General features: G+C 48.9%; 1 protein-coding gene across 1 annotated transcript in view; it reads left to right on the top strand.

The window, feature by feature from the left end:
- The window catches only part of sspo (SCO-spondin), a gene marked incomplete at both ends in the record, with an annotated part of 131,931 nt that overhangs the window by 43,709 nt on the left and 73,222 nt on the right, over nt 1–15,000 (top strand). Inside the window, 6 exons of the mRNA XM_080544512.1 lie at nt 9,624–9,746; nt 10,251–10,348; nt 10,480–10,711; nt 10,971–11,123; nt 11,413–11,550; nt 13,289–13,471. Of these exons, the coding sequence (XP_080400638.1) occupies nt 9,624–9,746; nt 10,251–10,348; nt 10,480–10,711; nt 10,971–11,123; nt 11,413–11,550; nt 13,289–13,471 (927 nt within the window). The remainder of the gene's footprint in view (nt 1–9,623; nt 9,747–10,250; nt 10,349–10,479; nt 10,712–10,970; nt 11,124–11,412; nt 11,551–13,288; nt 13,472–15,000) is intronic.

Raw genomic sequence — 15,000 nt, 5'->3', positions numbered from 1 at the left:
CAAGGGTTTTGGAAGTTGAGGGACATGAGGGACATGACAAAGCATACGCTAGCCTCAGCTTTCCGGACCGCTGACTGGCAGTTCCAAAGACCTCCAATGAGATTGGAAGGGTTGCGAGGGAGGAAGTAGCATCTATGTGTCCTCCTGAGTGTCAGAAGAACAGGAATAAGGAGAAAGCACATTGTGATATTAGTCAGTAGAGGGGTAGAGGGTTAATCAGCAAACAGAAGTAGAGGGGTATGACAAGAGACAATCAAAATGGAAGAGAAGATACTTAGTATTCTTAGTGACCTGGTATTCCTCTCAGGCTTTCCTCGATGGATTCCCACAGACTCCCTTGTCTTATTGTCACGTGTCTTTGTGTCAAGGAGTCTGTCGTTCTCTGACCGTCTGGATATTAATGGAGGTTCAGTAATTGCTGAAGACTAGCAGGCTTGCAGGCCCTCCCACTAACGATCACTAAACGACCGGGCAGGTGAACTCACTCAGTCGAAAATGTATTTGACTAAGGCCCTGTCCACACCTATACGTTTTTTTGACAAATGTGGATTTTTCTATTCGTTTTGGGGGGTTCGTCCAGACGCAAACGAGTTTTTGCCCTCTGAAAACGAAGATGTTTAAAAACGCCTGCCAGAGTGAAGATCCTTAAAAAACGGCGGAAACGCTGTATATTTTTTTACGTCTGGACGAGATAGACGAGTTTTTTGTATTCGTCACGTCATCATGCGCGTAGATGAGCCTTAAAGCCTTGTCTGTGAAAACCGGCCCCTTGACACTTACTAGGACAGTTGCATAGGAGAAAGACACTTAAGAGAACATTAGATTAGTCTTTTCTGTAAGTGAAGATATTATACAGAAGTCCTGTTCTGTGTTTATGTAAATTGTTCATTGCTATTCTTTTTTGGGGCTTATGCCATTACTTACTAGGAGAGGTGCATAAGAGAAAGACAATGTAGAGAGCCACAGTAGAGTATTACACACTCTTATTTCTGTAAGTGAAGACATTTTTGTTTATTATTTGCGACATAATAATTACGACATACAATTCAAAGGTACAATAAAGAATGTTTATTTTGTTTTTTCACTGGGTAATGTTGCAGTGCATACAAAATATTGTAAGAAAATAAATAAAATGTCATCTTGACGGATTTACAAACATAGGAGCTGTCCAACAAAACGTTTCAAACACTGCGAAAATGGCAAGACTCCCAGTCAATGGTTGCATATGTTTTTTGTACTTTGTACTCAATAGTTAAACTCAACAATACTTCTACTTCACTGTCTGTCCAAATGAACGACTCCTTTGTGAAGAAGACTCCTCAATGTCGGTTTATAATATTTATTCAGACAAAGATGTCAACACCCTGTGGGTGGGAATACAGCGTATGAGTAAATACAATTACCAAAACAAGACATACATAACAAGATATAAACAAACATGAACGATTACTGTTAACCACAATCTGATAATAAGATACATATAACTAATAACAGACTTACGTATAACAGGCAAACACGTCCTAAAGAGAGAGGAGAAACAGCGTGTATCCTCGGACCACCTGGCATCCACAATGGCCGCCACAACTTCTCCTAACTCTAACCTCTTAACAGAGAGTACTAAACACATAAACCAATACTATCGCCCCCTAGCGGTCGGGAGTACACTCCACCCTGCATCCCCCCCAGACCGGGGAGCCACGAATCCACGTGGGTCCACGGGCTCAAATCCATTGGCCAGACTCAGCTTCATATCGCTTAGGTGGCCTCCTAGCACGGGCCGGCCGGGCGGGCCGCAGTGGCGACGGCGCAGGAAGAGGTGTAGCGGGAGCCACACCAGCGGGAACTAGGGGCGCGGGGAGAGACGATGCCCCGCCTGAAGGCCCTAGCAGAGAGGGGCCCAGAACAGCAACACGGGGCCCATCCGTCCCCAGCCGGGCGTCACCCTGGGGCACCACTGGACCAGAGGGGGTAGCTAGGGGCAGAGAGTCCAGGGAGGGAGGAGGCAGGGGAGGCGGCGACGGCAGCCGCTGGGTACATGGGGCGACTGGCGTGTAGCCACGGAGGAACCGCCGGTTGCGCAACGTCAGGCGTCCTGAGCCATCAACTCTCACCCGATACTGATCGTGGCCAAGCGACTCCACCACCACCCCAGACCTGTCCCACTTATTGGGGCTCGGGCCCTGCTGATTCTGGATGAACACCCTCTCACCGAGTGCCAGAGGGCGAAGTGGTCTTGAATGAACCCCCAGAGACTCGGTGGTACGGGACATCCGCGTACGAAGGGCATCCTCCTTCACAGCCCATGCCTGACGCCAGAGAGGACGGATATGCGGGTTCGAAAACTTCTCCAGCCTGTTAACGAAGGAGAGCGAGCCTCGAAGGGGGTGACCGAAAATGATCTGTGCTGGTGAGAGGTTGCAGTCTGGGTCGGGTGTGTTACGCAACTGTATCATCGCGCGCAAGAAGCGATCCTGGTCGAGACTGCCCGCCGGGCCACTGTTGGACATCAGAAGCCGCTTCGCAGTCTTAACAGCGACCTCCGCTCTCCCGTTAGACTGTGGGAAACTGACGGAGGACACACGATGCCTGATCTGCCATAGGCGGAAGAAGTCCTGAGTGTGGCTTGCCATAAATTCCGGGCCGCCATCGCTTGAAAGCTCCTCAGGCACCCCAAAGGTCCGGAAGAATGAGCGGAGGTGGCGAACAAGGCCAGCTGCGCCTCCAGCATCAGTCCCGGCCGCAGCGCCCAGGACCTCCACCCAGCCTGAGAGCCGATCCCCGACGACCAGGTAGTGGCGGCCCCCGTAATCAAAGAAGTCAGCAAACACTGCCTCGAACGGGGTGGACGGTGGCGGAGATGACAGAGGGGGCGTAGCTGCCTGTGATGGAGCATTGCGGTTGCAGTCCGCGCACCCGGTCCTGACAGTGCGGATATCCCCAGACATCCCAGGCCAGTAGACTATGGCCCGGGCGTGCTGCTCCATCGCCGAAACCCCCTGGTGGGCAGCATGAAGGTGTCGAAGGACTCTCCCGCGGAGGGATAGGGGAATCACGACGCGATCCTGATACAGCAAGACCCCGTCCTGCGCATAGATGGAGTCACAGACCGGCGACAAACTCACCACGGCAGGGTCATGCGCGTCCACTCCGTCCCCGTGCTCAATCATGTCCAGCAGGCGGCCGAGGCATGCGTCAGCCGCTGTCTCTTGCGCGAGGAGGGGCCAGGAGACGGCGCCGAGCTCCTGAGCATCGACGCAGATGGAAGCCATGAGTGCCAACTCGACAGTGTCAGGCACGCCTGGCGGTTCCAGGGAGAGGCCGCTAGCCGAGCCCGAGGGGGAAGGGTGCCTTGAGGCAGCGTCAGCGGCATGGTTGCTCACGCCAGGGAGGTAAACAATCTCAAAACGCCATGGGAGGGTACGCTGTTTGAGCCTGAACAAGCGTGAGTTTGTGATCTCGTCGAGTGTGCGGTCCCCGAAGATCTTCACCAGGGGCTTGTGGTCGGTGACCACGACGAGATCGTCGCATCCCTGCGTGAAGTATCGTGCCTGCTCCAGACCCCAGGCCACGGCCAGGGCCTCCCCTTCGATAGCCGCATAACGCTGCTCCGCGGAGGACAGGAAGCGAGACCCAGCGAGTGTGATTCTCCAACCTCCCGGGCAGCAGTCCGGCACGCCCGAGGCACAGCTGCAATGCTGTTGGAGAAGGAAGTAGCCAATGCCTCGCCTGGACCAGTCGGGGCGGAGGCAGGTGCGCTTCTGCATGTCATAGATCTCTACACCTTCGCGAATGGCCCCAATTATGGCATGCTTAGACGCCTGGAAGGCCTCCTCCAGCTCGGTTGACCATGCGAACTTGCAGCGTGGGCTGAGGAAGGGCTTGAAAGGAGCCATAGTATCGCGCAACTGGGCGTAGTTAGTCACTTGATTTACAAGGCCGAACCAGCTTCTGATATCTGTCGTGGAGACCGGGCTGGGGAAGTCCCGGATGGCGTCCAGGTATTTGGGAAGTGGCTCGATGGTAGCGTCCGACACCCTGAAGCCAGCGAAGTCCACGCTCCTCTGCGCAAACTGAAACTTGCCCGGGTTCAACACGACGCCTGACCGCCCGACACGTGTCAGGAAATCGATGGTCCTCCACCAGTGCTGCTCCAAGTCGGTGTCGTAGTGGACCGTGTCATCCACACACCGTTCCTTGCGTTCAAAGTCTGAGAGGATAGCGTCAAAACGGCGGTTGTAGCCATCACCCGACGAGAGGAAACCCTGTGGTGCCCTGGTGTAACGCCACCGGCCAAAGGGAGTGATGAACGTTGTCAGATGACGGTCAGACTCGCGCAGTGGCACACTGTGATAACCATTCCAAGCGTCCGTGACTGTCTTCCAGGTGCCCTTCGGGACACGACGTGCGAGGTGGAATGGGGACTCAGTGGCGAACGTCTCACGCTGGCAGAACTTATTGAGAGGGGAAAGGTCCACGGTCCTGCGGGGGGACCCGTCGTGCTTCCGGGTAACCACCATCCGGTGGCACCATGTAACCGGTTCGCCGTACGGCACACGCTCGATGACACCAAGGGCCTCGTCCCGGAGAAGGTCGTCGTGGACCTTCTGCTGCCAGTGGAGAGGCACACCGGCTGCGGTGTGGCACGCTTTCGGTGCGGCAGCAGGGTCCACATGCATCTCGACGGGCGGCCCCTCCATGCACGGCAATGCCCGATGGGGGCACGTGTTAAATGTAGATGAGGCATACCTCTCAATCAACCACCCCTTCATCCGGCTATTGTTCTCAGGCTCGCAAGAGAATGGCAGCGCCGCGGGGCGTGACGGAGGGACTGCACGCTGTGGACACGAGCACCCGGCGTCATGGGGGTCGCTCGGGCCGTCGCAGCCGCCGTTGGCGGACCTCAATGCATTCACAGACAAGGGCCGACCCGGCGAAGAAGGGGGGGCAGGATCGTGCGTGTCCCTGGGTCGCCCCTCACCACCTGTTGGGAAGTCCTTAGGCAGGAGGCTGAGGTTGAGCAGCGACTCATAGGAGAGGTACATTCCCCGGACTGAGCTGCTCACATACACCATTGAGCGGCAGGACGACACCTCGCCGCCGTTGGAGACCGCCGAGAGTGTAGCAAAGAATGCGCCATCAATGGCTATGGGGGAGCGATTTGCAGCCGAGAGGCTGAGGCTAACAGGGCGCAGGTCGTCACGCGAGAATCCGCAGGACAGGTACTCCTCTAACGACCAAATGTCCGACTGCGCACCTGTGTCTGCGATGGCGGACACCTCCACCATGTTCCCCGAGGGCCGACAGCCGGCGCCGCCCCCCTGACCCACCGGATTGTCAATCGAGACGGAGATCAGTGCCCGGGGGTGTTCCCTCAGCCTGGCCCGCCTCCATTCGCCCTTGGAAAAGATATGGTGCTCGAGTCTGAGAGGTGCCGTTGTGCGGCACCGACGATGGTTCCCGTAGTGTCGATCTGGGCGCGCCTCAGACTGAATGACCGAGAGCTGGGAGATTGGCTCCGACTCCAGGGCGGCCTGCTGACCGTTAGACGGCGTCCGCAGCCACACCTCGGATCCCATGGTAGCCTGCTGACCGTCAAATGGTGGCAGCCGCCGCTTGCGTCGACGGGCCTTGAAGCAGTCGACACAGAGCTGGTGAGGCCTGATGTTCCATCCGCGAGACCCCTCTGTAAAGACATGGAACGTGTTCTGACACCCTGGGCACACGGCTCGTTTTGCCACATCAGCTGGACTCGGGGCCAAGGAGGGGCTCCGCTGTGGGCTTGGCTGTGGGTCCTTCCTCAAGCGCTGGAATGAGGAGACAGCCGACAGGGCGGATGATGGAAGGGCGTTACGAGCCATCTCCTTGCCCTCGACGAGCGCGACCACATCATTAACGGGCTTCAGAAGAATGTCAGGCGTCCCTAACGCCTCACGGCGTATGTCCGGGTCGTAGATCCCATTAACAAGGACATCGCGGATGATGTGATCAGTGTAGCTCACACTCTTGCCACACTCGCAGACAGCCACGTAAGAGCACGTCTCCGCCTTCCCACGCACTCTGGCAGTAAAGGCGCGGAATGTCTCATCGCGTTCCTGGCGCAGCTGAAGCAGCTCTGTGCGCAGGACGCATGTGGCGACCGGGACAACGGCCAGCAAGCGCATAGCAGCAAGTAGTTCCTCTAGAGCCCCAGAGGCGACGTCCGGGTCCGCTTTCAACAGGCTGTCTCCAAGTTCGATCCCCGCGCACTGAAACAGCTGGAACGGGGCCTGGGCCGCTCCAATGCCCGACCCCGCCCGGAAGACCTCCCACCGCCGGACGAACACGTTCCACTCCTCCGTTGAGATGCCGGTGTCAACCCTAGGCCGCTCCATCCTCGGGCCTCGGGGAGCTGGGGTCTGAACCGCCGCACCTCGATGGAAATGTCCATGGTTTGTCAGCAAGACGATGGCGAGTGCTTCGGAAACGTCTCTGGTCTCGAAGTCGCAGCCGGGGAAGGGGCATTCCACCTTCATGGTGTTGACATGAAGAAGACTCCTCAATGTCGGTTTATAATATTTATTCAGACAAAGATGTCAACACCCTGTGGGTGGGAATACAGCGTATGAGTAAATACAATTACCAAAACAAGACATACATAACAAGATATAAACAAACATGAACGATTACTGTTAACCACAATCTGATAATAAGATACATATAACTAATAACAGACTTACGTATAACAGGCAAACACGTCCTAAAGAGAGAGGAGAAACAGCGTGTATCCTCGGACCACCTGGCATCCACAATGGCCGCCACAACTTCTCCTAACTCTAACCTCTTAACAGAGAGTACTAAACACATAAACCAATACTATCGCCCCCTAGCGGTCGGGAGTACACTCCACCCTGCACTTTGCTCCCCGAGGCGGCATGTTGTTTACGATTGGAATTTTGTATTTCGCGGATGTAACGCGGAAGAACCGCTTTAGCTTTTCCTGGCGTCTGATTGGCCAGCGGAGCTATGGGGTTAAAATTATATCGCCGACTACTGGTGTGGAATGCTCAATGACAGCGTTTATATTGCGTTCATACGTATGCATCTGGATGCAGATATTTTATAAACATGCTCGTCTGGAAGGTGATATTTTTATATACAAAAAACGTTTATCAAAAAAACGTATTGGTGTGGACATAGCCTAAGGCTTCGTTCACACGGCAGGTCTTGATGCTCAATTCCGATTTTTTTACACAGATCCGATTTTTGGGTTTGGCACTTCACATTACTTTTAAAATGTGACCTATATTTGACCTACATTGACTCCCGTGTGAACATTCCACGGCCCTAAACAGACCCGCATGTGCAGGACAATAACAATGATGTCACGCGCAGGATGTCACGCGCACCGCACTGTATACGGAAGATATAACCGGTTTCATTTTCAAGTTTTTGTGCAGCAGAAGCCGGCAAAGATCAAAAGAAGAAGGATGAGGAAAAAGAGAGCCAAATGCTTAGCTATGGTGTTTTGTAGAGCACTCGCTACTATACTTGCGTCTAGAGTGCAGGGTTGCCAGATGGGGCGGGTTACCGTCAAATGGGCTACTGGATTTAGCGGTTATAGACTGGTTAGGCTGTAAATTGTCAATCCCATCTGGCAACCCCGCATTAAACGCGACTTGAAAGTTCAGACGGCGGGTGCATTGCTAAATATCAGATATGTATCTGATATAATACCACCTCTGAACATGACCCAGGTTGGATTTAAGTCAGATTTCATGTGATTTGCGCTGTTCACACGGTCATGCATAAATCAGACCTGAGCAGTGGCGGCTGGCCGATAGAGGGCGCTGGGGCGCCGCCCCCACCTTCACTTCCTAGTAGCGATTTGTAAAAGTTATTTTTTTTAATAAACATTGTTTATTCACAAAATGCGGCTGATATTCTGTCGGCGCCTATCAGCATTCATTAAAAATCCTCCAATACAATAAACATTTTTATCTGTGTGTGTGTGTGTGTAAAACTCACTGTTAAAATACATAGGGGGAGAACGCGGGGCGCCGGTCAATGCAAGTCTATGCCAGGACGAATACTTTTCGCTTACACGTGAGCTGTAGCAGCGCTCCAATTGGCTGTCTCTATTTCTTGGCCAGGGCGCACAAATGTGCGTCCTGAATCTCTGGTTGTATTGCAGACAATGCATTATGCTGAGGACTTCCGACTTCCGGTTTTCCGGACTTCGGGCTTCCGGAGTATTTTAAATGAACATTCGTAATGTCTGTCTCTGATGTTCATGGTCAATTAAATCAGCCTATTTTGTGCAACTAATAATGTTCCCGCTAATGGGTTAACCAAGCAGCCTCGCACCTAACGTGCAAGCACCTATCTTCGAACTATTCATAGCAATATGCGCGGGGCAAGGCGGAGGTACGGGTAAACACGGCTCATGTTCTGTCATCAAAGGTAAGAGTTGGTTTTCTTTAACTCAGCTGATGCATTACCTTGCTGTTGTTGTTTACCGAATGCTCCATCTGACTGTCACACTGTGATTGTACTTGTGTAAACAGTAACACAGACGGGGTGAATTTCATGAATGAAAGTGAAAGTTCTGTCACAAAACGCCGTTACGTATCCTCACACATGTTTAAGTGGGTATTGCGTGGGTAAAGTGAAATTACGTCTTTGTTTTGAGCGCCAGTGCGTGTTTTATGCGCGTGCACGCGGAAATAAAATCGTGCACGCGATTTTTGCGCACTGCGCGCGCGAAAGAGGACCCCCCCGCCACACTGCTGTGCCCCACCCAAAATGTTTTGCACCAGCCGCCACTGGACCTGGGTCACATTTCACTACGTGTGAACGAAGCCTAACTCACTACTCTGACCAGTTTAAATAGCTGTTAAAACTGGGAAAGCCCCCAAATGCAAATTTAGGGCAATCAGGCTTCAGAGACAATGGTTTCTACTGAAACCAACAAGCAGGCCTCAATGCCTAAGACAACCACAGAATCTACCACACAGCTACCAATAGCACAATAGATTAAGTTAAATTCAGTTCATTACTTCACCTAGAAAGCAGATGTGTTCCCTCAATCAGTCCAAAATGTATTTGACTAGGTCACTACTCTGACCAGCTTAAAGAGCTGTTCAAACTGGGAATGCCCCCAAATGCAAATTTAGGCCAATCAGGCTTCAGATCATTAGTATTAATTCACCACACACCACACACCAGCTCACCCTCATACATTATTTACATGAACAGCCAGTATATTGGACATATAGGCAGTATTGTGGGACATATAGACAGTATATGGGACATATAGACAGTATATGGGACATATATAGATAATATAATATGCATATAAACACCATACACCATATACTGTCCGTTACACCATGTCAATTATTGGCACTTTTTTATAACTTTTTATTTTATTTGTAGATTGTTATCGACTGTTGTTGTTGAGCGAGGAGCAAGATCCCAAAGACTTTTACAATGTCAGTTAGGCTGTATGAGATGTATGTGACAAATACAAGATTAGGAATAGATTTGGTTAGATTTGATTAGATTAGATTTGATTCATGCCCATACTCCTAAACTGTTTTAATTTCATGCTCAAGATGCCAATCTACTTGTCTTCCATCTCTCAGGCTCTACGCGGATCCCACCTTGCCCTGGGAGTTTCCCCTGTGATAACCGCACGTGTGTGAACTCCACGCAAGTATGTAACGGCGTCCCAGACTGTCCACGGGGCGAGGATGAGCTGCTGTGTGGTGAGTTAACACTAATGATGTGTATGACATGGGAACATCCTGGTACTAGTACACCAAGTAGATTCAATAGGCATTTAGAAGCATGATAATCCATCAAATTATTGTTATCCGTCTAACCAGCATTATTCATAATGTCAGTGTTTACTTTAACAAATCATGGGATTTTAAGTATGAAACAAGACAACTGTCAATCACTCTGTCTTTGTGTCATTCTGCGGGGTAGTGCTTGGCCGAGTGGGTAGTGGATAGTGAGTTGGACGGGTTATCAGAAGGTCATGAGTTCAAATTCCACTTGTGGAACACCACCAGCCCTTGAGTAAGGCACTCAACCCTAAGTTACTCCAGGGAGACTGTCCCTGTACCGGTAATCTCTAATTGTAAGTCGCTTTGGACAGAAGCGTCTGCTAAATGGTTAAAATGTAATGTAATGTAATGTAATGTAATGTAATGTAATGTAGTGTAAGGTAATGTAATGTAATGTAATGCATTCTGTCCTTCCAACAGATAAAACGACCTCCCCTGCTCCCCCAGGGAATAAGAACACCAGTCACTCATGTCCTGAGTTCACCTGTCTCGACGGCTCCTGTGTCTCCTTCAAACTGGTAGGATATCCTAAACAATCCTAAACATTCTACTGCTGCTGAACTCAACCCTGGTTGCTACTGAGGGTGGGGTAAGAACTTACACAATAACAGTATGTGTGTTGAATAAAGAGGTCTGGTGTCTGTTCCAGGTGTGTAACGGCGTACCCGACTGCGCCGACTCCGTGATAAGCCCACTAGGTGGCGCCTCTGACGAGCAGCGCTGTAGGAGCTGGACCCCGTGGGGCGCCTGGAGCCCTTGTAGTCACTCCTGTGGGACTGGCTCTCTGAGCAGGCAGAGACACTGCCCACTAGGGGATGCCCTGCGCCAGTGCAGGGGCGAGGACACCCAGAGGCAACAATGCTTCAATGCGACCTGTCCTGGTGAGAGAGATCGTTATCTTCACCATCATCATCATCATCATCATCATCAACATTGTCGTCGTCATCTTCATCTTCACCATCATCATCATCATCTTCACCACCATCATCATCATCATTATCAACATTGTCGTCGTCATCTTCATCTTCATCAGCAGCCGCTTCTTTATCATCATCTTCTTCAACATCATCATCATCATCATCATCATCATCATCATTATCTTACTCCCAATTCAGTATCTGTATCACGTTTTCTCCATAGTTGATGGACAGTGGTTGCCATGGGTGAGCTGGTCCAACTGCTCTAAGGGCTGCGGGGGGGTGGAGGTGCGTCAGAGGGGGTGCATTCCACCCCAGAACGGGGGCAGAGACTGTAACCAGCTCCCTGGAGAGTCCACCCTCACCACTGACATCAGTAAGTATATCGGGAGACATTACGACTCATGCCACAACTGGAATGAGTACAGTAGGTTGTCCTGTGTTCCTTAATAATAGGACTATGAACTGAGATGAACAGCCAGGTCCCCAAAGAGATGTTAGGCCAATAATGATGTAACCAAAGCAAACATACATGCTGTACTTCTGACTCCTGGATAGACTTCCCCAAAATGTGTTCAAGCTCTCCCTCTTCCCAACTCTCTTTCCCTGTCTGCCTGTTTCTATCTCTGTCTCTCTCTCTCTCTCAACCCCCCCAACCACCCCAGAACCTTGCCCACAGGAGGGCTGTGCCAATGTGTCGTGTCCCAGTGGTCTGGTGAGGCACAGCTGTGCTCCCTGCCCTGTGTCCTGTGCCCACGTCAGCAGTGGAACAGCCTGTGACCCCGCCACGCCCTGCTTCTCAGGTCAGTTGTGGAAGACTCTAATAGGCCTGATATAATAACAATATAATATCTAATATAATAACAGACATGTCAGCTTAATACACAGTACAGTGTCCTGTGTAAGTAATTGGACCATGACATTATTGTTCCTTGTTTTGGCTCTAGAATTAAATCAAACAATTCCTATGAAGTGAAAATAGAGATTCTCAGCTTTTATTGAAGGGGTTTTCTGTACATGTTGCTATCACCATGACAACATTACAACACCTTTTAGATATAGTTCCCCTGTTTAAGGCCACCATAACTGAGTTATTACATGTCCAAATTAGGCATACAGTATTTGGTCGACAGTGCTTTGTATACAATAACTACCTGAAGTCTGCGACCCATTGACCCAACCAGACGCTGGGTATCTTTTCTGTTGATGCTCTGCCAGGCCTGTTTTACAGCCATCTTCAGTTGTTGTTTGTCTTGAGGACATTTTACTTTAAGTCACTGCTTTTGCAAATGAAACACATGCTCAATAGAATTTAAATCTGAAAATTGACTCAAATGTCAAGAAATGACAATGCTGTATTATTGTCTCCGAGATATAAAACTTTGGATGTCCAAACATTTTCTTCAACTAAATCAGGACAAAACTGAGATTCTTGTCATTGGACCAAAACCACAAAAAGACAAATTGTCGAATACGATGGGAACCTTGCTTTCAAACTGCAAACATGAAGCTAAGAATCTAGGTGTGATTATAGATTCTGACTTAAGCTTTGAGCCTCACATCAAATCTATCACTAGAAATGCTTTTTATCATCTACGGAATATTGCAAAAGTTAGACATTTTCTCCGGCAAGCTGATGCAGAAGTGTTAATGCATGCTTTTGTTATTACCCGTTTGGACGATTGTAACAGTCTCCTTTCTGGTCTTCTGAAGAAAGCTATTGGCCAGCTGCAATTAGTCCAAAATGCAGCAACGAGAGTTTTAACCAAAACAAGCAGACGAGCTCATATAACTCCTATTTTAGAAACTCTACACTGGCTTCCTGTTAAGTTCAGAATAGATTTCAAGATCCTTCTGCTTGTTTATAAAGCTCTCACTGGCATAGCACCAGAATATTTGAAAGACCTTTTGCTAGCATATCAGCCCAATAGAGCTCTCAGGTCTTCTGACGCTGGTTTTCTCTGTGTACCACATGTACAAAAGAAGAGATTTGGTGAGGCTGCATTCTCATTTTATGCACCCAAATTGTGGAATGCACTGCCAGTTTACATTAGGGATGCAACCTCAGCAAGTATGTTCAAGTCAAGACTAAAAACCCATCTTTTTAATATTGCCTTTAAATGACAAAATAATTACATTACGATTATAATGATTAAAGCACTTTGAGCTGCAACGTTTGCAGGAAAAGCGCTATACAAATAAATTTATTATTATTATTATTATTATTATTATGAAACTCCAAACTCCAAACCAATGAGTTTGGAGGCGTGGTCTTGTACTTGGGCTGCAGGATGTTTCTGTCCACTTCAGAACCATGCTGCTGCTGTCAGCAGTTACATCATCAATAGATGAACACATGCCCATGTCTAAAACTAGTCATTTCTGATGTACACATCATCCAATGAAGCATAATCATTTTACACTGGGCACTGTATGTACAACAGAGTATTAGTACAGTATGCACAATAAGGGAGATCATATTATTTGAGGGCATGTTCTCAGACAGTTTGTCTCTCTCTCCTCTCCTCCCTGGGCGTGCAGGATGCTGGTGCCCAGGCAGCCAGGTGATGAGCCACACGCAGCAGTGTGTGTTGCCAGAGGAGTGTGTGTGCGAGGTGGCGGGGGTCCGCTACTGGCCTGGGCAGCAGGTGAAGGTAGACTGTGAGATCTGTGTGTGTGAGAGGGGAAAGCCTCAACACTGCCAACCCAACCCAGAGTGTTCAGGTTGGTTTACTCAACACTACATACACAGGTATCTCACCCCCTGCTGATTTTGTGAGTTTACCGCCTTACAAAAAAATACATTTTTAATGGTAGGTTCATTTTAACAGTGAGAGACAGAATATCAAAGAAAATCACATTATATGAACTTTGAAAAATTATTTCTGTTTTATTGAGTAAAATAAGTATTTCACCCCCTACCAACCAGCGAGAATTCTGGCTCCCACAGACCGATTATATGTCCATGAGGCACACAGATTAGTCCTCTCACATTAAGGCTATGTCCACACCAATACGTTTTTTTGATAAACGTTTTTTGTATATACAAATATCACCTTCCAGACGAGCACGTTTATAAAATATCTGCATCCAGATACATACGTATGAACGCAATATAAACGCTGTCATTGAGCATTCCACACCAGTAGTCGGCGATATAATTTTAACCCCATAGCTCCGCTGGCCAATCAGACGCCAGGAAAAGCTAAAGCGGTTCTTCCGCGTTACATCCGCGAAATACAAAATTCCAATCGTAAACAACATGCCGCCTCGGGGAGCAAAGGAGTCGTTCATTTGGACAGACAGTGAAGTAGAAGTATTGTTGAGTTTAACTATTGAGTACAAAGTACAAAAAACATATGCAACCATTGACTGGGAGTCTTGCCATTTTCGCAGTGTTTGAAACTTTTTGTTGGAGAGCTCCTATGTTTGTAAATCCGTCAAGATGACATTTTATTTATTTTCTTACAATATTTTGTATGCACTGCAACATTACCCAGTGAAAAAACAAAATAAACATTATTTATTGTACCTTTGAATTGTATGTCGTAATTATTATGTCGCAAATAATAAACAAAAATGTCTTCACTTGCAGAAATAAGAGTGTGTAATAATCTACTGTGGCTCTCTACATTGTCATATTGTAGATGTTCTCCATGTCCATTTGTTGCTGTCGGTGGTAGTAGAGGAGCAACAGTACATTTTGCTGTAAAAGCCCAATCAAGCTCAATAGCTTCTGCAGCACGAACGCAACAACCCTGTAAGGCGCCATTGTTGTTGTTGTTGTTGTTGTTGTTGGCTGGGTTAGTGCATGCGGGTTACAGAAAACAGCTGCACTGCGCATCATCTAGCGCATGATGACGTGACGAATACAAAAAACTCGTCTATCTCGCCCAGACGTCAAAAAAATATACAGCGTTTTTTAAGGATCTTCACTCTGGCAGGCGTTTTTAAACATCTTCGTTTTCAGAGGGCAAAAACTCGTTTGCGTCTGGACGAACCCCCCAAAACGAATAGAAAAATCCACGTTTGTCAAAAAAACGTATAGGTGTGGACAGGGCCCAAGAAAGTACTCCTAATCTCAACTCGTTACCTGTATAAGAGACACCTGTCCACAGAATCAATCAGTCAATCAGATTCCAACCTCTCCACCATGGGCAAGACCAAATAGTTGTCTAAGGACATCAGGGACAAGATTGTAGACCTGCACAAGACTGGAATGGGCTACAAGACCATTGGCAAGCATCTTGGTG

Source organism: Nansenia antarctica (genome assembly GCF_963989245.1).
Source record: "Nansenia antarctica genome assembly, chromosome: 13".
Taxonomy (NCBI): domain Eukaryota; kingdom Metazoa; phylum Chordata; class Actinopteri; order Argentiniformes; family Microstomatidae; genus Nansenia; species Nansenia antarctica.
This window is presented reverse-complemented; position numbering and strand designations above follow the sequence as displayed.